Source organism: Elephantulus edwardii, unplaced genomic scaffold, assembly GCF_000299155.1.
Source record: "Elephantulus edwardii isolate Elephantulus edwardi_28Jun2011 unplaced genomic scaffold, EleEdw1.0 scaffold00172, whole genome shotgun sequence".
Classification (NCBI taxonomy): domain Eukaryota; kingdom Metazoa; phylum Chordata; class Mammalia; order Macroscelidea; family Macroscelididae; genus Elephantulus; species Elephantulus edwardii.
In genome coordinates this window covers 1,331,760-1,359,306 of record NW_006399922.1, presented here as the reverse complement: position 1 = coordinate 1,359,306, position 27,547 = coordinate 1,331,760, and the positions used below count along the sequence as shown (strand labels likewise).

General features: G+C 40.6%; 1 protein-coding gene across 1 annotated transcript in view; it reads right to left on the bottom strand.

Moving 5' to 3' along the window:
• Positions 1–27,547, bottom strand: part of LOC102846976 (sodium/potassium/calcium exchanger 3-like) — a 724,594-nt gene that overhangs the window by 207,577 nt on the left and 489,470 nt on the right. The window contains exons 3-5 of the mRNA XM_006895646.1: positions 12,182–12,256; positions 5,315–5,399; positions 4,902–5,005 (exon numbers count right to left, since the gene is read on the bottom strand). Of these exons, the coding sequence (XP_006895708.1) occupies positions 4,902–5,005; positions 5,315–5,399; positions 12,182–12,256 (264 nt within the window). The remainder of the gene's footprint in view (positions 1–4,901; positions 5,006–5,314; positions 5,400–12,181; positions 12,257–27,547) is intronic.

The window sequence follows — 27,547 nt, the reverse complement described above, 5'->3', positions numbered from 1 at the left end:
TAGCCATTCGTTTGTTGATGGGCACTTAGGTTGTTTCCAACTCCTTGCTATTGTGAACAAAGCTGCAATAAACATGGGTGTGCATCATCCCTCTTTGTTTCCTTTCTTCCCACTAATTAGAAAGTACAAAATCAACCATTCTTTGAGACAGTCCTATCTGCATCGTTATGATTTTCATTTAAAAGACCTTCTCTTTGGCTTCCTTTTGTTTCCCATTGGGGATGCCTTAGCATTAGATAAGTTCCATTAGGTTGAATGACAGAATTCTGGAGAAGAAAATAACACAGATTGGTGTACTTCTGATAGTTGCTGAAAGTGTCTAGCTTTTATTGAGCACTTACCAAGTGGGCCTGATGCTGTAATGCTGGACATGCTTCATCCTCAGGGCAATGCTAGGAGGTAGATGTCCTTAAACTCTAAGAAGAAACTTAAAGAAGTAACTTCCTCAAAGTCCCAGGGTCAGAAAGTATAGAGTCAGGATTTATACCCAGGGAGCCTGACTCATGGACTCATGTTATTTCCAAAACACTGTTATTCCTCCTCTTCAAAGACTTCAGGAATTCTACAAAACTCGAAAGACACATGCAAAAAGAAGTAATGCTAACCTGGTCTCTAGAGTTGCCATGTGAGCTCTGGGGTCAGTCACATGTCTGTGACTTCTCTCCATGATCACACGGGGTTGGAAGATCAGTCAAGCTTCTCCCAAAATAGCTAAAGTCACTATTAGCAGCAGTCCTGGTTGAAGTTTAGGAGACAATTTGCCTTTTATAGGTGTTAATCACCAGCTACTTTGCTAATAAATAATGAAACACAAATTCAACCAACCAACTTCATAAATAATTACTTGTTTGGCATTTCCTAGGCACTTCCTCATTATTTAATTTCTTTATTTCTTCCCCTTTGTGCTTGCTCTGGAATCAAGCTTTAGGTACAAATGAATAATGAACTAATGACAGCATTAATAATGGCCAGGCTAATAATTATACAGCTAATGGTGACAATGCTAATTAAGAGACAACTACCAACAATAGCTTCTTTTGCTTAATTTGGCGATCCATCCCTGTAAGCTCAGGAGAAGGTGCCAATGTGGACGAATGTCAGCCAAATGCAAACAGCATCCAAGGCACACACAGAGATGTAAACTTAGATTTTTAAAATAATATTATGTTGTTTGTTGCTGTTAGGTTTTATCAGTCGACTGTGACTCACAGCAACCCTATAAACAACAAGTCTAAAATCTACTCTATCTTGTGCCAGCCTCATGCTCTCTGTCATGCTTGGGCCCATTTATTACAGTCTCTGTGACAATCTGTATCCTTAAGGGTCTTTTCTCTGGCCATTGCCTTTTCCAGCATGGTATCTTTTTCCAAACACTGGTCTCTCCTGACAACATACCTAAATTACGTGGGACAACTTTTCACCATCCTTGCTTCTAAGGAGCAACCTGACCGCACGTCCTCCCAGACAGATATATTCGTTCTTTCAGCAGTCCATGGGATATTCAATACTTTTCACCAATATCACAATTAAAAGGCATCAATTCTCCTTCAGTTTTCCTATTTAATTGACCAACTTTAAGATGCATAGGAAGGAAGTGCATAGTTCCATGGCTTGGATCAGGTACTTTTTGGCTTTAAACTGGTATCTTTGCTTGTTAGCACTTTAAAAGAGGTCCTTGAAATGATGCACCTCTTATTCTGCGTTGTTGTCCTACACATAATGACCAATCATATATTCCCTTTAAATAGTTCTATCCTTTATCTGTTCTAATGCAATGGTTGTTATGTATCCACTCTTATCCTATTCTTCTCCCAACTCCCCATGTGAGACCTGCTTTATAACAGGGGTGCTATGCAGTATTTGTCCTTTTATAACTGAGACTGGGGGATGTGGGAGGTAGGTAATTGTGCAACAATGATGAATATTTTTTTAAAAAGTGAACAGGGAAGGGGAAGGGGGTGAAATATACAACAATGAAAGAGTGAAAATCAACTTCTCTGGAATGTTTGTTAAAATAATAATTAAAGTAAAATTTTATTTAAAAAATAGAGCAGCACATTTATATTTTATCAGGATATTTATGTGTCTCCATGTAAAGAAATTCAACAATACCTCAAGGAAATAAATGAAATGATAATTTAAAAAAAATGAGGTCCTTGACAATAGTTTTCCCTAATGCAACATGTCTTTGGATTTCTTGACTGTTGTTATTATGGATGTTGATTGTGGATCCAAGTGTTAAATAGTGGAGATATATATGTGTGTGTATACACACACACACTCTCTCTCTCTCTTATATTTTTTGCAGTGGATATCTTGCTTAAAATGGTTTTCCCAGACCATTGCTCTTGACTTTGCTATATGATGGCTGGGTGGGAATTTGTAAACTGGTATGTTAGTCTATTCATAAGTGGGATGGTTAGTTTTTCCATTCTACCAGATTTATATCGAGCATGTTCAGTAGCAAAAACTGAAGACTCTCACTACCAGTAATAAAGACGAAGCAGAAGCAGAGGTACTGTATGTATCCTTCAGGACCAGAGATCTGTGTGCCAGTCAGACACGCACAGAAGCAGCAGCCTCCTTACAAGAGAACAGACTTAGTATGGATGCCCAGGGAGCTAGAGCCGGAGACCTTTGCCCAAGCTTGCTGGAGGACTAAGGGAGGACACCATAACTGGCAGGACTAAGGGAACTTTGTAACACTGACCTAAGCTGGGAGTCTGCAGGTCAAAGAACCTGTGAACATACCTGAAAAGCTGCCTAGACTGAGGAATTGTAGTCTGCTGCCAACCTCAGCTGTAACCTATTAACTTCCCTAATAAGCCCCAAAATCATGAGTATGATTCTGTGAAGTCTATGTAGTCACTGCAATGGACTCCAGACTCAATTTTACTTAAGAACAGTAAAATTTATGTTGGAATTAGTAGAAGTAGGTGCAACATTGTGGGAGACCATTGGTTTCATACTACAGATATTGTTGATGGGACAGTTTCCCTCTGTGGAGTTTGTAGAGGTCAAACCTGGCCATCTGCATGCTGCCTACACTCATTTTACAGGAAGTGAAGTGAGATCCTTGAAAACCTGTGGATTCAAGAGCTGGATTCGTGACAAGATCAAGATTTCACACAGAAACAACTAACACAACAGACAACCCAGAGAAATCAAGGTACATGAAAGAGATGATGTAAGTGAAAAAAAGAGGTTGTGGAAAATAGCAGCACTCTCCAGAATGTACTAGAGAAACTGTATTAGGGAAAAGTGCAGCACTGGGCATTCCTGCCCATGTGACTGAAAGACAGAAGGTTCTGGAAAAAGGGGCTATGAGAAAAGCTCACCAGGATACTGTGCCTCTGCTGACAGTTCAAACCAGTTGGCCTCTACCAGGACACTACACCCTCCACACTGGAAGAGGGGATCAGGACAACCAGATAGCTAAGGAGCACTGGTGGCATATCTACATACAGCACGCTGCACTGCTATTCCAAGAGCACTTAGAATCCACCAGCAGCTCTGAGAGACAAAGATGGGCAATCACTTACCATGCAATTTATAGGCTCAGAAACCCAATAGAGGGTCGTCTATGTGTCAGCACCCGCTCAAAAGCAATGAGTTGGGCTACCAGGTTTTCTAAATGTAGTGAAGTGTTTGAGTGCTGCAAGTGTGCCCTGCCACTAACCAAAAGGGTCCAGGTTCAAGTTCCTCCCCAGAATGACCTGGAAATGCCCTGAGAATCACCCACTGCAAACCTCACAGAGCACAAACCTTTTCTGACACACATAGGCTTGCTATGGTTTGAAAGTGATCTGACACTAACTAGTTTTGGTTTTAAATTCAGTGACATGCCCTCAAAGGTAATCGAGAAGTCACTTTTTTTGTAGATGTTTTTGAATGTTAAATGTTTAGGTGGAGCGAGCTCATGACATACAATGTTTCTAAGAAGAATGTGAAGTATCTTGGCCATAAGAGCCGGAGGGTGGCTGCCTGCACTAAGTGAGGAGGAAGCTCTCACGCCTGCAGCCACACTTGGCTTAGCGGCTTCTGGGCATCTTCCAATGGCTTTATAAACCAGGCCCATGAAGGATACAAGCCCATAACTGTCCCTAACAGTGCAACAGTCTTCATAGATAAAATGTGGGCCTTTGAAATTCTCTCAAGTGCTGAGAAGAAAGCTAAAGTAGACAAGGAGAAAACACCAAATCACTGTTGAAAACACCAGGCTGAACCTGACTGATCGTTTCCAACTGTTTTCAGAAAAAAAGAAAAAAAAAGTATCTGTCTCTGTTTACAACCTCTTCATTTTTCTCTTTGTACTTTATTTTCAAAGAGGCAAACCTAGAATTAAAATTGTCTCAGGCCATTTAAATCAAAGTCAACAACATCTCAAGAGTTCTGATATGTCATCTTCAAATGCCTGGCTTATATTCTGCCAGTTGGCTATTTAGAAAAACCTACGTTTTCTACTGTAATACTTTGGGCATGTTGCATGGAAGGACATCATGCTTGGGAGGATGAAGGGACAGCACAAGAGAGGAAGACCCTTGATGAGATGTATTTATATAGTGACTGGCGTTTTGGGGGTAGGTGTGTTAGAGACAATAAAGTTGGCTCAGGAGGGAGCAGAGTTCAGAGCTGTTGTACATAGGGTCACTATGAGTCGCAAAAGACACATAACAACAAGAAGTTTTCTATATTCTGTCAATATTGATACCAAGAGTTCTAGTAAACTAAACAAGTTTTACTTCTACTTTAGCAGCTGCTGGTCCTTGAGCCCCAGCTCTCTGCTAGCTTGCACGACTGGGCACTGCTGCTGTGTTCCAGCAGAGCCATCCACCGCCTTACCTTGTATTCATGCTCCCTACCGGACACAGCTGCTATCACAAATGAACCCTGGGTCTTACCTGCCCTGCGAAGAGTCCACAGACACCGATGATGCAGAGGATATTGAACACGGCTGAACCCACGATGGTTCCAACACCCACATCACCCTTTGTGATGAAGACTCCTGAAACACAGAGTTGCATCAACCACATCAGTATGGACATGGAGCTTTCAGAAGTGCTGAGCATTCTCAGGATTTATAGGAAACAGTGGAGGAGCAGAAGGGACAATGTTCCACAGGAGGATTGGCAAGTTTAGGCTTAGGACAAGTTCATGCAAAGCAAAAGTGTCACTTAACTGAAAATAGTAATATCAAGGGAGGAGGAGGCTGTTGCTTTGCTCATTAAAGCCTCTGAATTTTATTCCCTGGAATATAGGGTCCCCAGAGGGCATTCTTTTGGAGGGGAAGGACTGTTCCCTCATTGTCACCTACCTATGACAGATGTGAACAGCTCTGGGGCTGAACTGCCCGCCGCCATGAAAGTAGCCCCAGCCACATCTTCACTGAGGTGTAGGCGCTACAGGGAAGCAAGAAAAAACACAAATGAGTCCAATTACCCTTGGGGACAGAAGTGACTGTAACCTCATGGTTCCATACCCTGAAAAACAAAAATGAGGGTTTCAGTGAGACAATAAGATGGTGGGGCTCACATACTATCTCCAGAGCCTGACCCAGCCTCTGGACAAGTGCAGGACCAAACTCTTACTGCTTCCTAAACTGGGACAGGACCAGAGCAATATGAGTCACTGCTCATAAGAGACCAGGTCCCCAACTCAAATGCCTTTGAGATCATGCAAGTGACAAGAAAAGGGGAATGGGCAGTATGAAGTCACAGTGTATGATGGGCTCAATAGCCCAGATAGATCACTTACCTCAAGTCTCATGGCAGCAATGAGTCTGGTTTTTAGGCAAAATATCCTGAGTTTTAAAATACTTTTCCAACCTAGAAGTTAACTGAAGTTTGTGGTAACTATTCTGGAAGCCTTAATTCTAGAGAGATACTACAGCAGCCTTGGGAGTAGGGAGACCACTCTTCTGAAGCCACTTTCCCAATCTCAGTGCTAACTTAAAACTCTAGGGTAGGAATGGAGGAAGGGCATAAGAGGAGTAAGCCCTCCAAAGATTCTCTACATAACCTAAGGTTCCACAGGACCTGAATGTTGATATGAAATGGGATTTATAAGAACACAAATGCCCATTAGAAGCTAGAAAGCATGCTTAGCATGTTTGCATCTGATCATTATCCCTGCACCTTCCAACTGCTTCACTTTTATGTATCTTTGCTAATCCACGGATGGCAGTATGGTTTCAGGCATATGCATCAGCCTGTGGCACACTGCCTGACTGAAAACTCCATGGACAGTTAGGTTCTGTCCTGCTATGAATTAGAACTGAAGGACCCTCATTTGCTAGCTCCACTCAAGATGAAATAAAGCGTTACAAACAAACATAAATAATGGGAACATGGAATGTACAAAGTCTACATCTAGGAACTTATGAAAAAAATTAAAGATTGCTATTCTAGTCATTAGTGTGTGGAAATGGACTGAAATTGGATATTTTGAATCAGTCAATCATATTATTTTCTCTTCCAGGAAAAAAAATTGAAGAAGAATGGCACCATATTCACCATGCACAAGAACACTTCAAAATCTATCCTTAAATACAACACTGTCGGCTATAGGATAACACACACACACACACACACACACACACACACACACGGAAGAACTATAAATATAACTATTATTCAAATTTATGCACCAACCACTAAAGTCAAATATGAAGTAATTGAGGATTTATACCAACTTCTAGTCTGAAACTGATCGAGCATGCAATCAAGATGCACTGGTAACAACTGGTGACTGGAAAGCAAAAGTTTGAAACAAAGAAGAAGAATAATTGGTAGTTGGAAAATATGACTTTGGTGATAGATATAAGGTTAGAGTTCATTCTACAGAGTTTTCTATGACCAGTGACTTCTTTATTTCAAATACCTTTGTGCTGTTTTTTGTTGTTTGTCATTGAGTTGGAACTGACCTATGGATGACCTTCCAGAGGGTTTTCAGGAGCAGTAAATCACAGGAGAGGAGACTGCCCATCTTTCTCCCATGGAGCAGCCAGTGGATTAGAACTGTGTTGCTTTAGAATTGCAGTGCAGATTCTCTTATCACTTGGCCACCAGAGTTCCCTAATACCCTTCTATACATAATCTATATATTAACCTTATGAATGATGACTATACATGTGGACCTTGTCAAATGAAACACATAAGACTCAAGCCAACTACATCTGTAGAAAGAGACAGTGGATAAGTCAGTGCCCTATAGAAGAAGAAGAGGGGCTGGCTTGAATAGATGATAAATTGATGATATGCAAGTTCAAGCTTACACTAAAGAAAATTAAAATAAGTCCACAAGAGACAAAATACAAAACTGAGTATGTTCAACTGACTTGCAGATCACATCAAGAATAGATCTGAAGCACTGAACACTATGGATCAAAGACCAGATGAGTTATGGGATGATATAAAGATCATCATATGTGAGGAAAGAGAAAGGTTATTGAAAATATGGGAAAGAAAAGACCAAAATTCATGTTATACGTTATCTTGACACTTTCTTGAGAATGCAGAGAAGCTAAATAAATGAAGAAGTGACAAATAATAGAAATCTACAATTATTTCAAAAGTCAGCTAGAGAAGACAAAGCAAAATATTATAATGAAATGTGCAATGACTTGGGGTTAGAAAACTTAAAAGGGAGACACGCTTGATATTTCTCAAGCTCAAAAAAACTGAAGAAAAAAAAAAATTTAAGCCTAGTGACAAGAAGCTTCCAGGCAATCTCAAAGACACACAGTTCGAATCCACTAGCTGTTCTGCAGGAGAAGGACAGGCAATCTCCTCATGTGTGATTTACTTCTCTGAAATCTTGCTGGAGCGTCAGCTGAGGGTTGGTTTAGACTCAACCCTACAAAACAACAAGAACTGTTGTGCAATAATAGTACTAATTCTACTGGCAAAAATTTGAATGATGCAGAGAGCTCCTACAGAAGATGGAAGTAATACACAGAGTTACTGTACCAAAAAGATTTTGTAACACTCAACAATTTCAGGAAGTTATCATGTATAACAATAACCAACAATTGTAATATATAGTTGAATTGTAACCAACTCATAGCTCATAACTTGCAAGGTAGGGAGATTGTCTATCTTTCTCCTGCAGAACAGCTTGTAGACTTGAAAGCTAAGCCTTTGGGTTGGCAGTGCAACTCCTTACCATTAGGCCACCAGAACTCCCAGCAGGTAGCATAAGCATATGATCAAGAACCAATGGTACTGAAGGAAGATGTCCAAGCATCACTGAAGGTACAGGGAGAATAAGGTTACAGGAGTTGATGGAATAGTACTTGAGATGTTTCAACAAATAGATACAGTCCTGGACATATTCACTCATCTATGTGAAGAAATTTGGAAGACAGTTACCTGGCCAACTAACTAAAAAAGATACATTATAACCATTTTTAAAAATGTCAATTCAACAGAATGCAGAAATTATCAAATAATATCATTAATATAATATGCAAGTAAAATCTTGCTGGAGATAATTAAAAAAGAGTTGGAGCAGTACATCAACAGGGAAATGCCAGAAATCCAAGCTGGATTCATGAGTGGCTATGGAATAAAAAATCATTGCTCATGTCAGAGGGGCTCTTGGCTGAAAATACAGACTACCAGAAAGATGTTTATTTGTGTTTAATTGGCTATGAGAAGGCATTTGAATGTATGGCTCATCATTTGCATTGAACAAGGGGATACTGCATGATTTAAAATCAGGAAAGGTGAACATCAAGGTCTTATCCTTTCACCAGACTTAGTCTGTATGCTGAGCAAATAATCAGGGAAAAGAGAAGCTAGACTCTATTTTTAAAAGGGCATCAGGATTGGAAGAGTTACGTTAACATTCTGTGTTATGCAGATTATACAATCTTGCTCCAAGAGAAGGAAGGGAACTTGAAACATTTCCTGATGAAGTTTAAAGATTATAGTCTTCAATGTGGATTATATCTCAACATACTGTTGTTGTTGTTGCTATGCACCCTAGAGTTGAGTACAACTCACAGTGACCCTATGAACCACATATCTGAAACCTGACCTATCTTGTGTCATTTCTTGAAAGGTTCTATCACTGAGATTCTGTATCCAAAGATGCTCTCATCCTGTCCCTGGGTATGTCTTGTCATTTCTCTCTCACTTCAATTTTCTTTATCTCACCATCTCCCCTCACTTTTTTTCTGATTTCCACTTTAAAGTAGTTGAGACTAAGTTAGAATTTCCTCCCTGATATATGATTTGTTGAACTGTGTGCTTTTAACCCCCAAATCATATTTCACTAATACTGAAAACAATATCCCTTTGTCTCCTCCCACGTCAACTTTTGTTTAAGAAAAATAATACAATAATAATTCAATCATTCAATATCACACAACTGAGGAAAGGAGCGTAAACAAAAGTTAGACTCAGAAAAGTCCTGTAGACAATTGTGGGTTGAATCTCAGGATTATATTATCTTCTGAGAAAGTTTAACTCTAAATGAAATCAGCTCCATATCTCTCAGAAGGTGTGAACACACTGACTATTGAATACTTGGACATTTTCCTCATCTTGCCCACCTTTCATAGGCATACTGTTTCCATAGCAACTATGAGAGGTCACATGTCTTCAGAGGAGTAGGAAAGAGCTCTCCTCCGGTGAGACTGACTAAGGGCGTGGGAACTTGAGGAGCTCTGGAAAATATCACCTAAGCCAATACCCTTCCCATGTCCATTGCTCCCTTCTGGCTGTGGGTTCTGGTTCTGCAGAGAAGGATGGCCTGGTCCAAGTTTATCTCTATCAATCAATTAAAGGCCAGAGCCTGGGTACATAGTTCAAACTGAAGCTCTATCCTTAACTAGGTTTGTGACAATCCTGATTTCCTGGTCTAGAAATAGAATAGAATCATAATTACCTTGCTGAGTTCTAGTAAAGATTAAAAAGCTGTGTGGACCTATTAGTACCACATGCATTCACCAACTGAGCAATTCCAACTCATGGGGACAACAAATTGCCAGGCTTTCCTCTGGAAGTGTACACAGAGCCACTCCAATCTCTCAGTTAACATAACATCATCATCCAGTGTCTACTTTGAAACACCAAACTAAACCAAACTCACTGCCACTGGGTTGATTCAGACTCAAAGAATGTTGTAGGACAGAGCAGAACTGCCCCTGAGGGCCCCCACAAAGGACACTGGGGACAGAGCAGAATGGCCCCTGAGGGCCCCCACAAAGGACACGGGACAGAGCAGAACAGCCCCTGAGGGCCCCCACAAAGGACACTGGAGACAGAGCAGAACGGCCCCTGAAGGCCCCCACAAAGGACACTGGGGACAGAGCAGAACTGCCCCTGAGGGTCCCCACAAAGGACACTGGGGAGAGAGCAGAACTGCCCTTGAGGACCTCCACAAGGACACTAGGGACAGGCAGAACCTGAGGGCCTCCAAAGCAGCACGAGTGGACACAGATCATCACTTCTTTGTCCAGATGAGTGGGGGGTTTGAATCATCAGCCTTTCAGTAGGCAGCTTAGTGCTATAACTACTGTGCCACCACCGTCATTCTCCTTTTAGCTCACCAATGACCCAAGAAAGTATGAAATTCTTTCATTAAACATCTTCCTCATTGTCTGTTTTCTTTTATCCTTGAAACAAATACATAAAACCTTACCCCTCAGCTTTGTCCTTCCAAGAAATTCAGTTGCTTCTTCCTACAAATAGAAACCCTCCTGGCAACTGGATTTACCCTCCTAGGTCAGGGCTTGAGCACTGCAGGGATTATGAGGACGGTGCAGGACAAGGCAAGGCTTTGATCTTGTTCACAGGGTTGTTATGAGTTGGAGGCACCTAGCAACAACAAATGCTTCCTCTTTTAGATAAGGCTGACTGCTTCCAGATGAAATCAGCTTGTTCCACCCATGTACATATCAGATAACTCACCTGACTCCCATCTTTTTGTGTGGTTATTGTGTAATAATCCATTTTTATTATCTTTCAAGGTACAGAACACTAATAAATTTCTTGGAGAAGAAACCTCTTAAGCTAGTGGCTCTCAAGGTATAGTACAGTACATAGATCTGCAGCCTCAATTTCACCTGGAAACTTGTTAAAGATTTTTGCTCACCCTATACTGCCATGGGGCTTTCTGAAGCAGAAACATGGAGGTGAGAGGGTAAGAGAAAGTGAGGTTTGAGAAGTTCTGGCATGAAAACACTTGAGCTCCAGATGGGAGGCGTGCATGGGAGGGAGCCCTGATGAAAACTTGGATTCAAGTTGGAATTAAGAATATAATAAAATGAAAAGCTTTCAGGTAATGGAAACTACATTTCAAAACAGACAGGGAGATGAAACAAGCAAGGAATAATGAGTTCTGGACATGCTGAATACTTGTGATGAAAGGGATTTAACTGGAGATTCATCCTGGTGGTGTTCACTGTGATGACTTCTCACAGGTCCTTTCCTGAGCTTGCTGCCGAGGCTTTCATCTTTTGTTTCTGGGGCCTCAACTTTGATCGTTCCTAGGTATTCAGAAAGGAAGCATGACTGAGGTGTGTAGTGAGGGGCATCAATTCGGAGAAGCCCCCACAAGCCAGGAGGGCCAAGAATAGAAGGAAAGAGAGGTGAGGAAATTGGAGAGAATGATAAAGAGGAGCAAAGAGAATTTAAAGCAGGAAACAAAAATGGAGATGTATATAAATAAGGAGCTTAGTGATTTAGTGGTAAGGAGCAGGACTGCCAACCCCAAAGCAAGAGGTTTAAATCCACTAGGTGCTCTCAGCTAAAATAGGCAATCACCTCCAGTGAAATTCACTGCTTCTGAAAAACCTGCTGGAGGCCCAGTTTTAAACTGGTTCTGACTTGATGGTATGTAACAACAATAACAACAGAGTTTAAAACAGGAAACAAAAATGGAGACATATATAAATAGCACTAGTAAGTTATGCCCAACGGACTGGAAGACAGCTCATCACTTGGGCTAAAGTCCGAGTACTGCTTAGGACTGTGGGTTTCTAAGCAGGATTACTGAGCCTCACAATGATGTGGCAGTCCATGACTGTCAAGCATGCTGGTTCCTGGCATTCCCATGCCATGGTGCAGGTGTGGACTCTGGCGGATTCTTGGCTGAGGGGCCAGGGCCTGCGTAGGCCTTCGGGTCCGAGGAAAGTAGAGGCCAGGCTTGAGCACAGGGAAACCAGAGCACGCACCTCACAGATCTTCTCCAAGGAGGGCACAAAGAAGTCGTCACACACGATAGCCAGCGCGTAGAACATGTACATGGCCTGGCAGAGAGGAAAGGAGAAAGGTTTGAAGCTGGTTAGTGGCATCACGGTGAGGGTGACTCACAGTAACTCTCCACTGGGTTTCTAAAGTTCTAAACATTTTCAGGAGACAGCCCATGCTTCTTGCGGAGCAGCTGGTGAGCTCAAACTACTGACCTACTAACTACACACTACTGGTGGCAGGGAGGGTCACATCTCCCCCTGTGCCAGAGAGCGCCAATAATGTGCTCTGTCATAATAAGGAGAAAAGTCTGTCTCATGACTTGGCTCTGGCCTCCACTCTGCCCTCCTTGCCTCCTATTGTCTCCTCATGTCTACTTCCTTGTTCCCTACACATGCCATTGAATCTCACCTGGAATTTCTAGAACCCCAGGACCCCTTGCAAAGGTTGTTTCCTTTTCCTGGGAACACTCTTCCCCTAGGGGCCACCATGGCTAACTCCATTATGCCCTTTTAATGGCTGCTCAATTATCATCTGCAGCAAGGGGCCTTGGGTACACTTCTTTCTCATTGTCTCTGGCCCACTCATCCTGCCTTGTTTTTGTTTATCGTACACTTAAACACTCCCCTGTTACCATGGTGATGATCCAGCTCATGGTTATTCTGTGAGTTACAGAATAAGAAATGTTCTATAAGTTTTCTGGCCATAATTCTTATGGGACTAGTTTATTAGGTCTTTCTTCCATGGAGCCACTGGGTGGCTTTGAACCTGTAGGCAACCGCTGAATGCAAACTCAGTGACCTAGAGGACATATATGTTCATGTATTGCTTGTCTGTTTTCTCACTAGAAAATTATTGAAGAAATGAACTTTATCCACATCATCTGTTGCTGTACCCCCAGCAGTTAGTACAGATCATGCTCAGGCCCATCAGTCAAAGCTCTGGTGGCCTAGTGGCAAGACGCTGTGCTGCAATCCTAAAGGCATGCTCTGTGGAAGAAGGATGGGCAATCTCCTCGCATGCAATTAACTGCCTCGCAAAACTCAGCCAGAGGGTCAGTTAAGGGTCAGTTCTGACTCTCTGGTACAAAACAACAACAGCAAGAAGTTATTTTTATCTCACAGAACAGAGCAGAACTTCCTGACAGGTTTCCAAGGTTGTTAAACTTTCCAGAAGCCGAGTGCTGCATCCTTTTTCCATGTAGTGGCTGGCAGACTCAAACTACAGACCTTCTTTCCCTGCAACAGCTGAGAGCTTAGCCATTGTGCTATCTGGACTCTTCTCTGGCCTCGTAAACTGAACCACAACTCACTGCTGTCTTGTTGAATCTGACTCATAGTAACCCTTCTCGTTGGGTTTCTAAGGTTTTAAACCTTATAAGAGACTGCCATCTTTCTTCACTAGAGTTTAACCTGCTCTGAAGGAAGTAGGGGTGGGGTGGGGGGAAGGCCTTAGGGACTGATGGAATACCAAGTGACAAATTCCAACTAACGGATGCATCGTTGAACGTGTTCACCAGTTTGTACCAAAATATCTGGAGAAACCAGGCCAACTGACTGCGGGAGAACCATATTTACTCCCATTCCCCAAAAAGGTGATCTGATGGAGTGTGGAAATTATTGAACAATATCACACACAAGCTAAATCCTGCTGAAGATTATAAAAATATGACAGGAATAGTACATCAACAGAGTACTTCCAGAAATACAAGCGGGGTTTAGAAGATGCATTAGCAGCACTAGGGACATCATTGCCAATGTCACATAAATGTTGACTGAAAGCAATCCATTTCTGTTTTATTGACTATGCAAAGACAGTTTACTGTGTGGATCACAACAAATTGTGACCAAGCTTGAGAAGAATGGAAATCCCAGAACACTTGATAGTGCACATGTGAAATCTATACATAAAGTAGGAAGTAATCACACAAACACAACAAGTACACAAATTGTGGCTCAAAATCAAGAAAAGAGTGTGTCAGATATATGTCCTGTCTCCATTCCTTTTCAATATGTATGTGGAACAGATCATTCGGGAGGTTGGACTTTATAAAGAGGAATATGGCATCAGGATTGGAGGATTACTCATCAACAACCTTTGTTATGCAGATAACTCAACTTCGCGGAAACTTTGAGGATGGTTCTGAAGCTTTTGTTGCAGAAGGTCAAGGAATGCAGTCTTCACTATGGATTGAAGCACAGCATCAAGAAAAGGAAGATTCTCACCACCAGGCCAACTGGCAGCATCATGATAGATGGAGAAGAGATTGAGATTGTTATCAATTTCAGCTTGATTGGATCCACAATCAATACTCTTGGCACCAGCTGTCAGGAAATCAAAAGACTAATTGCATTGGGAAATTCTGCTGTCAGGGACCTCTCCAGAGTGCGGAAGAGCAAGGATGTCAATTGGGAGACCAAGGTGTGCCCGATCCAGGCCATGATCTTTGTAATTACTTGCTATGCATCAGAGAGTTGGACAGTGACTAAGGATGGCAGAGGAAGAATTGATGCCTTTGAGTTGTGGTGCTGAAGATTATTGAACACACCATGGACTGTCAAGAGAACAAACAGGTTTGCCCTGGAGAGAGTGAAATCAGGTTTCTCCTTGGGGCATGAATTTTGAGACTCTATCTCACATACTTTGGGCCTGCTGTCGGGAGGGACCAGTCCTTAGAAAAAGACATCATGCTTGGAAAGGTGGAGGGACAGTGCAAGAGAGGAAGACCCCGGAGGAGACGGACTCTCACCTGAGTGTGGTTCCTCTCTTCTAGATTATTCCACTCTCCTTGGTGGTCAGGGTGCAGCCCATTGACCCGACTGATTATTTGTTTCTCTCCAGGGGAGTCGCTGGCAGCTCTGTCCCTGTGCCTCAATGTGCCCTCTCTAGGACGAAGTCTCTTACCTCAGCTTGTTTCTTAGATGAGTCTCTTGTAGGTAACATATTCATGTGTTGTTGTTTTTTTTTTAAATCTATTCTGCTGCTCCTTTTCTCTTTATCAGTGCATTTAAGCCATTCACATTGTGTGATTAAGTGAGGCCAGGTTTTATCATTATCATCTTGATGTTTTCCTTTTCCAGTAGTTGCTGGTTATTTTGGTCTATCCACTTTCCTTTGATGTCTCTGTGTGAAGGACTTCTCATGTAGAGTTGGTCTTGTATTCGTGAGTTTCTGCTGAGAAGTCAGACCTTAATCTAATTGGTTCTCCTTTACAGTTGACTGTTCTTCTCTTTTAGTGTTCTAAATGGCTTCATGTTTTCCTTTTGGGATCTATTCTGAAACAAATCAATCTTATAAGAAATGAAACTTGAATGTTCCTTACAAGAGAGGATAGTGAGACTTCAACATACTTTGGATCTGTGATGAGGAAAGATCAGTCACCAGAAAAGGATATTATGTTTGGTAAAATAAAGGATGGAGACAGTTTTGAGAGATGGACTGACATAATAGCTATGACATTTGTCTCAAATATACTGCTGATCACAAAAATGGAATAACACTGGGCAGCATTTCCTCATGGTCTTAATGAGATGTCATGAATCCAGATGACCTGGAAATAGTCTTTCTATAGGTTACAGTAATAGTATAATTGTATCTGGAATGATATTTGCCACTGTTTGTTTGGCCAGGTGTCCTACACATGTTCTAAGTACTTTACAAGGCATTCTTCATTTACTCCTTTCAATTCCAGTGTGAGCCAAGCAGTTATAAGTTCCGCACAATTCAGAGTATATAAACCATTTGCCTGAAGACACCTGGGAGAACTGTCTCAAACACCTCTCCAGGAAGCTCCGCTATTTCTTTGTACAGAAGTCATTGTCTTTTTGTACAGAATGGCCTACTTTCTAATTTTCAGCTCACCTACCATTAGGATGTCTGTTCTAACTTACCAGAATGTATAACATTTTTAGAATTGGCAGCATTCATTTTTCAAACTGCTTATTAGATTCACTGATGCTCTTCATAATAACATTTCCCCCCACAAGACTCACCCACAAAAAAAAAAGGTTTGAACTCTCAAAAGTACGTGAGTTGGTCTGGTGTCTCAGGGTAGTGTGAATGGGCTGTGATGATATGCCCCAGATACAAGCCACTCAGCCTGGTTATAGTGATCCTAACTAGAGCAAATGGAAAGTTATGAAAAGGATTAATGCAAAATACATGGAGAGGAAAGAGAATGAGTTTGTTTGAATTTTAATACAAGTCTCAGGACCACAGGGATGTCATTTCCCCTCCCCTGTGACCTTATTTTCCCCTTGGTGGGAATCTGAAAGTGGGGATCATGTCATGTCTGGCCTGTGAACTGTATTCTGGCCTCTCTTCTCCTTAGAGGTAGGAGCTGCGTCCTTCATATGCTCCCATCCATCCATCCATCCATCCATCCATCCATCCTATCTTGAAGCAGTCCTACACGGAATGAAGGCTCAATATGTAGGGAGTCAGTGGGTCCTAAAGTGAATGCTATGTGTGGAGTAGTTGGTGTCACCTTTGAAAGCTGCCAAGGGAGATGTCTATGTGGTACTGATTGGTCACAAATAGCTACTGAAAGACCAACAGTTTGAAACCTTGAAAGAAAGCCCAGGGTGAGGTTAAGAATTTTAGGTCAGATCCTGGACTGATTATTTCCAGGCTGCTTGGTTTCAAGTGATTCTTCTCTTTGCCAAACCTGCAAGTGGGACATGAGAACGTGCTCCCCATTTAGCTTATAAAGGTGTTGTAAACAGCCAAAAGAAGAGGCAGATTCCATTCATGTCACCCTTCCTTCCTACCCTGACCTTGGGTTTAATGTTTGAGATGGTGGTAGCCACTGTATATGATCACAAAACAACAATTATGAAGGTACAAACCTGCTGTGGGTTCTAGATTCCTAAGGACATGACTCCCTAGTAAACTAATGCTGTATAGTACCTCCATCTGCACTTCTAGTTCCATAAGAAACTACATCATCTGCTTGATTAATCTGCTCTCCATCACAGTTTCTATACTTGACTTTTCAGGGCACAGAGCTGTGTCGGAGGTTGGCGAAGCCTCTACAGAGGAGGTGGTTACTGGATTGGAACTATGAAAAACATATGCTATTTTGTTAGGAAATTTCAAAGATGTATCAAGATTAATAAACCTAGAGCATTCTGGTTACAGGGTTAGACTAAAAACTACCTAAGGTAAAAGGAATCATCGTGATCTAGGACTAAATGGAGATGAACATATTTTAGTCGAGATGTCCATGTATGTAAGGGCTTTTGAATTGTCAGAGCAAATGGGTCTGAATGGCATGGCATAAACCCTGTTGTTTTATGTGGCATCTACACTCAGCAGTTTTCACAGACAATTTCCTTTTACTATGTCATTTGCATTTGTGTTACTCTGTATTTAATTTCAACAATGATTGTACTAGAGGAATAATTCTTCCACTGGGTCTACAGAACTCTAGCCATGGTGAAAACTGTTCTAAGTCTCTCAGGAAACATAGCTTATACAATCATTTTTTAAAAATATAATAACTAACTCACGTACTTGATATGCTTGAGAGTGCTGACAAACATTAAAATGTCACTAACTGCCTCAATTTCTTCAAGCTTTTTTTATTTAACAATATAACCCACTCAAGAAATGCTGGGATAATACCACCACCCTGGGAGTCATCAACCAAGGAGAGATGAAAGCTGGTGTACCCACACCCCAACTATCTTATCGCCTGATAAGGTAATTCTACATTGTGTCTCAGTGTTTCTCAATAAGATTAAGCTTCCATAGATTAAGAACCTATAGTGTTATATGATTTTTTTCGTAGCCCAACTTTCACTATCCACTGCCCTAATTATCTTCTGATATTTTTCTTCATTTCTCAAATAATCACTTGCAGTAGATAATTTACGTTATGCAGATGACACAACCCTGCTTGCTGAAACTGAGGAGGACCTCATGCACTTGCTGCAGCCTTCAGTATGGACTGAGGCTCAATGTCAAGAAGACAAAGATTCTCACCACTGGACCAATTGGCAGATTGTTCACAGCTTCAGTTTGCTCGGCTCCACAGTCAACACTCTTGGCACCAGCAGTCAGGAAATCAAAAAGCGTATTGCGATGGGAAAGTCTGCTGTTATGGACCTCTCTAAAGTACTCAAGAGCAACGGTGTCTGTCTGGAGACTAAGGTGCGCCTGATACAGGCCATGGTCTTTGCAATCGCTTGTTATGCATCAGAGAGTTGGACAATGACTAGGGAGGACAGAAGGAGAGTTGATGTCTTTGAGCTGTGGTGCTGGAGAAGAGTATTGAATGTACCATGGACTGCCAGGAAAACAAACAGATTCATCCTGGAGAAGATTAAACCAAGCCACTCCTTGGAGGCAAGGTTTCTGGGGCTTCGTCTGACATACTTTGGACATGTTGCCAGGAGGGACAGGTCCTTGAAGAGGGACATCATGCTTGGGAGGGTGGAGGGACAGCGCAGGAGGGGAAGACCCTCTATGAGATGGATTGATTCAGTGACTGAGGTAATCGGGATGGGTGTGTCAGAGGCAGTGTGGTTGGCACAGGATAGAGCAGGGTTTAGGGCTGTTGTGCATAGGGTCGCTATGAGTGGCAAATGACTCGACGGCACATAACAACAACAACAACAAGTACTCCTGGAAGAATATAGATCAAAACAAGTAAAATTGAGTGCAGAAAAACTGTAGAAGAAATTAAATACAGTTTGAACCTAAGATGGCTCACTTTCCAAAACCACCATCATTCTAAAGTCTAGGGATGCTGCCTTAGTTCCATCCTCATGATCACTTTGTCAGCAGACATTCTGAAAGTCTTTGGGAGCCACGCCACATGAACAGGTCACCTTGAAAGGGCTTACATTATAAAGGGAATGAATGGTGTTGATGTGTTTTGTCATTTCTTGTCATGTTGGAACCAACTTGTAGCTGACCTTCCAGAGGGTGCTCAAAGGCTAATCACATGGGAGGAGACTGCTCATCTTTTTCCCATTGAGCAGATGGTGGATTTGAACCAAGTGCCTTTGACTTGACAACAAAGGTTCTTACTCACTAGGCCTCTAAAAACCTCTGTAAATCCCATAACTTTTAATCTAAAGTCGTTTTGTGATGCTAAAGGAGTAGTCAAGGAGACACAAAGGCTAAGTTATTTTTGTTGTGTGCCATCAAGTCAACTACCACTCACAGCAACCCTATGTAAAATAGCTCTGAGCCTTTCTCTATCCTGAACCAATCTCACTGTTTATGATATACCTACCCTTATTACCCCAGTTATTGTGTCAATCCATCTCATCTGGGGTCTTCATCTCCTGCATTGTCCCTCGACCCTTCCAAGCATCCTTCTTCAAAGACTGGTCTCTTCTGGCTACATGCCCAAAGTATCTGAGACAGTCTCCAAGGAGTATCTTGATTTCATCGTCTCCAGGACAAACTTGTTAATTCTCTTGACAGTCCATGGTATATTCAATACTCTTCTCTAGCACCAGAATGTAAAGGCATCAATTCTTCTTCTGTAATCCTTGGTCAATGTCCAGCTCTCTGATACATAGAAAATAATTGTGAAGATCATGGCCTGGAATCTTAGTCTCTAGACTGACATCACTGCACTCTGGAGAGGTTCCTGAGAGCAAATTTTCCTACTGCAGTTTGTCTTTTTGATTTCCTGATTGCTGGTGCCAAGAGTGCTGATTGTTGAACTTGGAAAGCTGAAAGTATTAACAATCTCACTCTCCTATCTATCATGATGCTGCCAATTGATACAGTGGTGAGAATCATCATTTTCTTGATGTTGAGTTTCAATCCATATTGCAGACTATAATCCTTGATGCTCTGCAGCAAATGCCTCTGCTTCTAATCAAAGGTTTGAAATCAACAGCTGCCCTGCAAAAGAAAGACGCTAAATTCTGCTGCCATAAATATTTACAGCCTTGTGTTTTAATTTCTGCTTTTTCTAGTCTTTCCCTTCAACCAGATTTCTTGAACTGGAGTTTACATATTTCCTGGAAAATTAGTTCTTGGTCCTTGGGAAATTAATATTTTCTTCTTATTTAATCTTCAGTTTTTAGATACACACTGATAGAAAACAAGATTGATATAATCAGGCTAACGTTGATGTTTATCAGTCTAGGAAGCAAGAATGTCCATCCATTTCTTAAATAGCAGGGCTCTGAAAAACCCATGGGCAGTAAAGAATGTGGATAGTTATAGTAATAGTGGTAAGGCCCAGGCTGGAAGTTACTCGAAATGAGGAAAAATAATGGGAAGCTTATTTTAATGGCAAACTAAATTGTTTTAAAATTGGAACATGCAAAGTACATAGCTTAAAAAATTGCGAAAAATGAAATGAACTACATTAACATTTATACACTAGGCATTAGTGAGATAAGATGGATTAGCTTTGACCAGTGTGAATCAGATAAATGTATCGTATACTTTGCTGGAAATGAAACAGAAGAAGAATAGTGTTGCATTCATAGACAGAGTTAATTTCAAGTTCTACCCTGAAATACAATGTTGTAAGGAACTGGCAAGAAACAAGGCCACATGAATTGATGTAATATCAGTTGACATATTTCAGCAAACAGATGCTGCCCTGGACACACTCACCAGGTTATGATAAGTAATCTGGAGGACAACACCAACTAACTGACTTGAATATATCTATATTTATTCCCATTGCAAAAAAAAAAAATAGTGAGCTAACAGAGTATCAAAATTACCAAGCAATATCACTAATACAACACACAAGAAAGATCTTTCTAAAGATTTTCCAGAAATAATTGGAACAGTATATCAGCAGAGAGCTGCCAGATGTGCAGGCTGGGTTCAGAACAGGCCATGGCACTAGGGACATCAGAGCCAATGGTAGATGGACTGTGTCTGAAAGCAGAGAGTACCAGAGGAATGTCTGTGTTCCATTTGACTGTGTAACAAATTGCAGCTAATTTTGAGAAGAACTGGCAACCCAGAATAGTTAACTGTGCTCATGCAAAACTTAGACCAGAAAGCAGCTGTAAGAACAGAGCAGGGAAACACTGTATGGTTCAGGATCAGGAAAGGTGTATGTCAAGGATGCATCTTATCTCCATACCATTTCAATCTATATGTAAAAAGATCATTCGGGAGACTGGGCTTTATGAGGAGGAATGTGGTATTAGTACTGGAGAAAAATTCATTAGCAACCTGCGTTATGCAGATGACACAACCTAGCTTGCTGAAACTGAGAAGGACATGAGACATTTGCTGTAGAAGGTCAACGACTGAGATTGTTAATAACATCAGGAGAGTAAGACCCAGGATGAGATGGATTGATTCAATGGCTGGAGAAATGGGATTAGGTCTGTCAGAGATGATCAGATTGGCCCAGAATAGGGCAGGTTTCAGAGTTAATGTACAGAGGGTCACAGTGAGTCACAGGCAATTCAATGGCACATAACAACAACATATTATGCTGGAAATAAATAAATGAAGAATAGCGTTGCATTCATAGTCAAAAAGTCAATTTCAAGTTCTATCCAGAAATGTAAGGTTGGGAGTGATAGGATATTATCTATACACATACAAGGAAGACCTATTCATATGAACATTTTTCAAATATATGCTCCTATAGCTAGAGCCAAAGTGGAAGAAATAGAAAATTTTTACCAAATCTTGCAGTCTGTAATTAATGGAACATGCAGTCAAGATGTGTTAATGATAACTGGTGACTGCAATGCAAAAGTTGGAAACCGTGAAGGAGGAGTAGCAGTTGGAAAATATGAGCTTGGCATTAGAAATGAGGCTAGAAAGAGAATGATCAAATTTTTTATTTTCAATGATTTATTCATTGCAAATACATTTTTTAAAAAGACATAAATAGCAACCTTATACACAGGCCTCACCTAATGGACTGCAAAGGAATTAGACTGATTACATTTGTGGAAGGACTTGTTGGAGAGCCTCAGTGTCAGCAGTCAAAATGAGGCCGGGACGGACTGTGGGTCAAATTATCAATTACTCATGTGCAACTTGAAATTGAGGCTGAAGATTCATGAGAACCAAGATGAGATATTGAATCTATTTCATCTGAATTTCAAGATCATTTTAAGAATAGGTTTAAAGCACTGAACACCAATAAATGAAGACCAGATGAGTAATGGGATGCTATCAAGGACATCACCCATGAGGAAAGCAAAAGACCACTGCAAAGACAGTATAGAAAGAAAAGACCAAAATATATGTCAAAAGAGACTCTAAACATTGCAATAAAGCATCAAGAAGCCAAAACAAAAGAAAAACATGCCAAAGTAAAAGAGCTGAAGAAATATATCAAAAGGCAGCTTGAAAAGACAAAGCAAAGTATTATAATGGAATGAGTAGAGAGCTAGAATTGGAGAATAAAAGGGGGAGAACTCGCTCTGCCTTTCTCAAGCTGAGAGAGCTGAAAAACAAATTTATACCTCGAGTTGCAATATTGAAAGATGCTATCGGCAATTTACTGAATTACCAAAAGCATCAAAAGAAGATGGAGGCAAATACATAGAATCACTGAACCCAAAAGATCAGACTGACACCGAAAAATTTCAGGAAGCACCATAAGAGCAGGAGCCAGTGGTAATGAAAGAGGAAGCGGAAATGGCATTGAAAGCATTGGCGGGGGAAAGGCCCCAGGAATTGATGGGATACCAATTGACTTGTTTCAAGAACAGATATAGCCTTGGATGCACTTACCAGTCTATGCTAGGAAATTTGGAGGACAGATGTTTGGCCAACAGATTGGAAGAGATCTATATTTGTTCCCATTCCCAAGAAAGATGATCCCATTGAATGCGGAAACACATGCAAGTAAAATACTGTTGTAGATCATTAAAAAACAGCTAGAAAAGTACATAGATAAGAGATTGCCAGAAGTTTAAGCCAGATTTAGAAGAGGTAGAGAATACTAGAAAAATGTCTATTTATGCTTTATTGACTATGCAAAGGTATTTGACTGTGTTGATCTTAATAAGTTATGGCTACCAATGATAAGAATGGAAATCCCAGAGCACTTAACTCTGCTCATACTAAAACCTATACCTAGACCAGAATGCTGTTATGCAAGCAGAACAAGGGAACACTACATGGTTTAAAATAAGAAGGGAGTGTGTCAGGGTGGCATTCTCTCTCCATACCTATTTAATCTGTATGCTGAGCAAATTATTTGAGAAGCTGGGCTCTATAAAGGACTCAGGATCAGAGGGAGACTCATGAATAACCTGATCTGTGTTATGCATATGATACAACCTTGTTTGCTCAGAGTGAGGTGGACTTGAAACACTTGTTGCAGAAGATCAAAGAATACACTCTTCAATATAGATTGCTTCTCAATAACAAGAAAACAAAGATTCTTATCACTGGACTGATAAGCAACATCATGACAGACAGAGAGAAGACTGAAACTGCCAACCACTTCATCATACTTGGATCTACAATTAATACCCTTGATACCAGCCATGAGGAAATCAAGAAATGTACTAGAATGGGACCTGTCCAAATTATTGAGGAGTAATAATGTTGGTCTGAGAACTAAGGTGCATTTGATTCAGGCCGTAATCTAATAACTTGCTATGAATTGGAGAGCTGGAAAATGAATAAAAATAACAGAAGAGTTGATGCCTTTTCAGTTGTGGTATTGCAGAAGAGTACTGAACATGCCATGAGCTGGGAAAAGAACAAACAAATATGTCTTGGAGAGGGTGCAGCCAGAATGCTCTTTAGAGGAAAAGATGATGAGGCTTTACCTCACATACTTTGAACATGTTGCTTGGAGAGGTTATTCTTTGGAGAGGGACACAATGCTTAGAAAGGTGGAGGGTCGGTAAAGGAAAGAAAGACCTTAGACAAGGTGGATTGACATGGTGACTGCTGCAATAGGCTCTGATGTGTCAGGAAGTGTGAGAATGACAGAGGATAGAGCAGGGTTCAGATCTGTTCACAGCATCACTGAGTCGTCCTCAACTTGATGGCATGTAACAACAGCAATGTTGAGGTGGGTATAGAAAAGACTGACATTCACAGGGTGCTCACTATATGATAGGCACACACATAACCACTTCTCATACTGTAGCTGCAGGAATAAGTATGATGCTGCAATCAGTTTTATAGGTGGGGAATCTAAGGCACAGAGAAGTTGAGTGATGTGGTTCAAACCATACAGATAGGAAATGAACAGCCAGGATATGAATCCAAGGGACATAACTTCTAACCACCACATCATATCTTAGGAAAAGCAATGTTGCAGGACATTTTGTTTGAAGAACATCTACTTTTCCAAACTCCAGGTTTCAAACTATCTCTGTAAAATAGCTGTTTTCCCACTGTGATCTTAAAAGTCTATGAGCAGGCTAATGCACCCCCAAAAAACACAATATACCTTCTTTTCCAATGTGCATGGAACATTCTCCAGAACAGATCACATGGTAGGTCACAAGGCAAGCATCAACAAATTAAAAAACATAGAAATTATACAAAGTATCTTCTGAGACCACAATGCCACACAATTAGAAATTAATAACAAGAAAATAAAGGAGAAAAAAAAGCATACATTTAGAAGCTGAACAACAATTTGCTTGAACATGACTGGGTACAAGAAAAAATAAAAAATGAAATTAAAAAGTTTCTTGAAACAAATGACAATGAAGACACTACTTACCAAAACCTCTGAGAAATAGCCAAAGCAGTAATCAGAGGTCAATTTATAGCAATAAGCAAATGCATCAAAAGGCAGGAAAAATTGACCACTGACTCTCTAACCCAACATGTCCAACGAATTGAAAAAGAACAGCAAGAAAACCCGACACCCTCTAAAAAGACTGAAATGATAAAAATTAGAGCAGAGATAAATGAAATAGAAAACTGAAAAGCAATTGAAACTATCAACAAAACTAGAAGTTGGTACTTTGAAAAGGTCAATAAAATCAACAAGTCATTAGCAAAACTAACAAAAGAAAGGAAGGAGAAGACTCAAATAATCTGAATAAGAGATAAATCAGGCAAACATCACAACAGAACCAACTAAAATAAAAAAGCTAACATTAGAATATTATGAAAAACTATACTCAACAAATATGAAAACCTAGAGGAAATGGACAAATACTTAGATACACACAACCTACCTAAATGGACACAAACCATAATTGAACATCTGAACAGACCCATTATAAAAGAAGAAATTGAAAAGGTAATACAACAACTTCCGTATGGTTTTACAAGTGAATTTTATCAAACATTCAAAGAAGAACTGTCATCAATTCTACATAAACTATTTCCGAAAACAGAAAAAGATGGAATTCTCCCAGACTCATTCTATGAAGCAAACATATCCTTGGTACCAAAGCCAGGAAAGGACACCACCAAAATAGAAAACTATAGGCCAATATCGCTTATGAACCTAGATGCAAAAATACTGAATAAAATACTGGCCAATAGAATCCAACGATACATTAAAAAAAATAATTTCTCATGACCATGTAGGATTCATAACAGGTATGCAAGGATGGTTCAATATAAGAAAAAACAATTAATGTAACTAATCATATTAACAAAGCAAAGAAGAACCACATGATCCTATCAATTGATGCAGAAAAGGCATTTGACAAAAATCCAACATCCTTTCCTGATTAAAACGCTCAACAAAATAGGACTAGAGGGGAATTTCTTCAATATAGTAAAAAGTATTTATGGAGTTGGTGAGAGGAGCAGTGCGCAGATGCAGTGGGGAGAGGGAGTGAATTTGTACTGGGACACACCTCTGGATCTTTGACCTGCACCCCCAGGTATCGTGTTCCCCCACCCCAGAAGTTTGCGCCACCCCCCAGCTTTGAATTTTGGAGTTGGTGAGAGGAGCAGTGCACAGACGCAGTGGGGAGAGGGAGTGAATTTGGACTGGGACACACTTCTGGATCTTTGACCTGTGCCCCCCACACCAGAAGCTTGCACCTCCCATCACCTTTGAATTTTGGGGCCCTCAGGCCTTCTGCCCTCGGGCAGGAGCTAAACAAAAAAAAACAAACAAAAACACATAGACCAAATTATAGTATTTATCAACCTCACCTGAAAAAAGTTGTCTAACATTGAAGATTTGGTTTTTTTGGACTATAAACTGCTGTTTGGCCTTACCACATTGGTCCTGCTAACTCAAGAAACAGGCAGGTCCTGGACATCTTGATAGAGGAGCAGTGATGTCAAACCAAGAACCAACTACCACCTTAGTTTTCAAAACCTCTTCCACACCAATGTCTCGAATGAAGCAGGGTACCTCACTCACCACACAAGCTGAAAACAAGATATCCTCCCCCCCAAAATGACACAGTAGCAATGGGTTTCACGAAGCCAAAAAGTCTGATGGAACTTTCTGATGCAGAATTTAAAAAAAAAAAAAGATTGAATATTTTCAATGGATGAAAAACAAACTTGAAGAATTACAGGAAACTACAGTAAAAAATCAGGAGAAGCTTTAAAAAACAATCCAAAACAATGCAGAGAAAACAGACGAGGCATTAGAGGCACTGTAGAAACAAGAACCATAATCCAAAATATGAAATCTAAGGTTTCTGATGCTGTCAACATGATGCAGGGACATATGAATAGAGTTGAAGAGATGGAAAACAGAATTCGTGAAATAGAAGATATAATTGTCACTACAGATCTGACAGAGAAAAAAGCAGAATCAAAAAAGAAGGAAACAGAAGAAAACTTAAGAATAATGTGGTATACCATTAAAAGAAATAACATTCGCATCATTTGAATCCCAGAACGGGAAGAAGCAAGTAAAGGCACTGAAAAAGTTGTGGAAGAATTACTAGAGGAAAACTTTTCAGGCATAATAAAGAATGACAGAATATATATTCAGGAAGCTAAGCGAATGCCATATAGAATAGACCCTAAAAGAAAAACACCAAGGCATATCATTGTCAAATTTCCTAGAACCAAAGATAAGGAGAGAATACTAAAAGCAACGAGAGAGGGAGAGAGAGAGAGAGAGAGAGAGAGAAAGAGTAATCCATAAGGGAGAACAGATAAGATTAAATGCTGATTTCTCAGCAAAAACCATGTGAGCAAGAAGACAATGGAATGGCATATATTGAACACTCAAAGATCACATCTTTCAAACAAGAATACTGTACCCAGACAAACTGTCCATCAAGTACGAAGGAGAGATCAAAATATTCCCAGAAATACAAAACCTAAAGGAGTGCATAAAAAACAAGACCAGCCTTATAGGAAACACTAAGAGATGTCCTTCATATAGAGATGCTACAGAAAACAGTATGGACCAAAGTAACTAGCAACAACACCAAAAAGAATTGAACAAAATGACAGCAATAAAACCCTACCTCTCAATAATT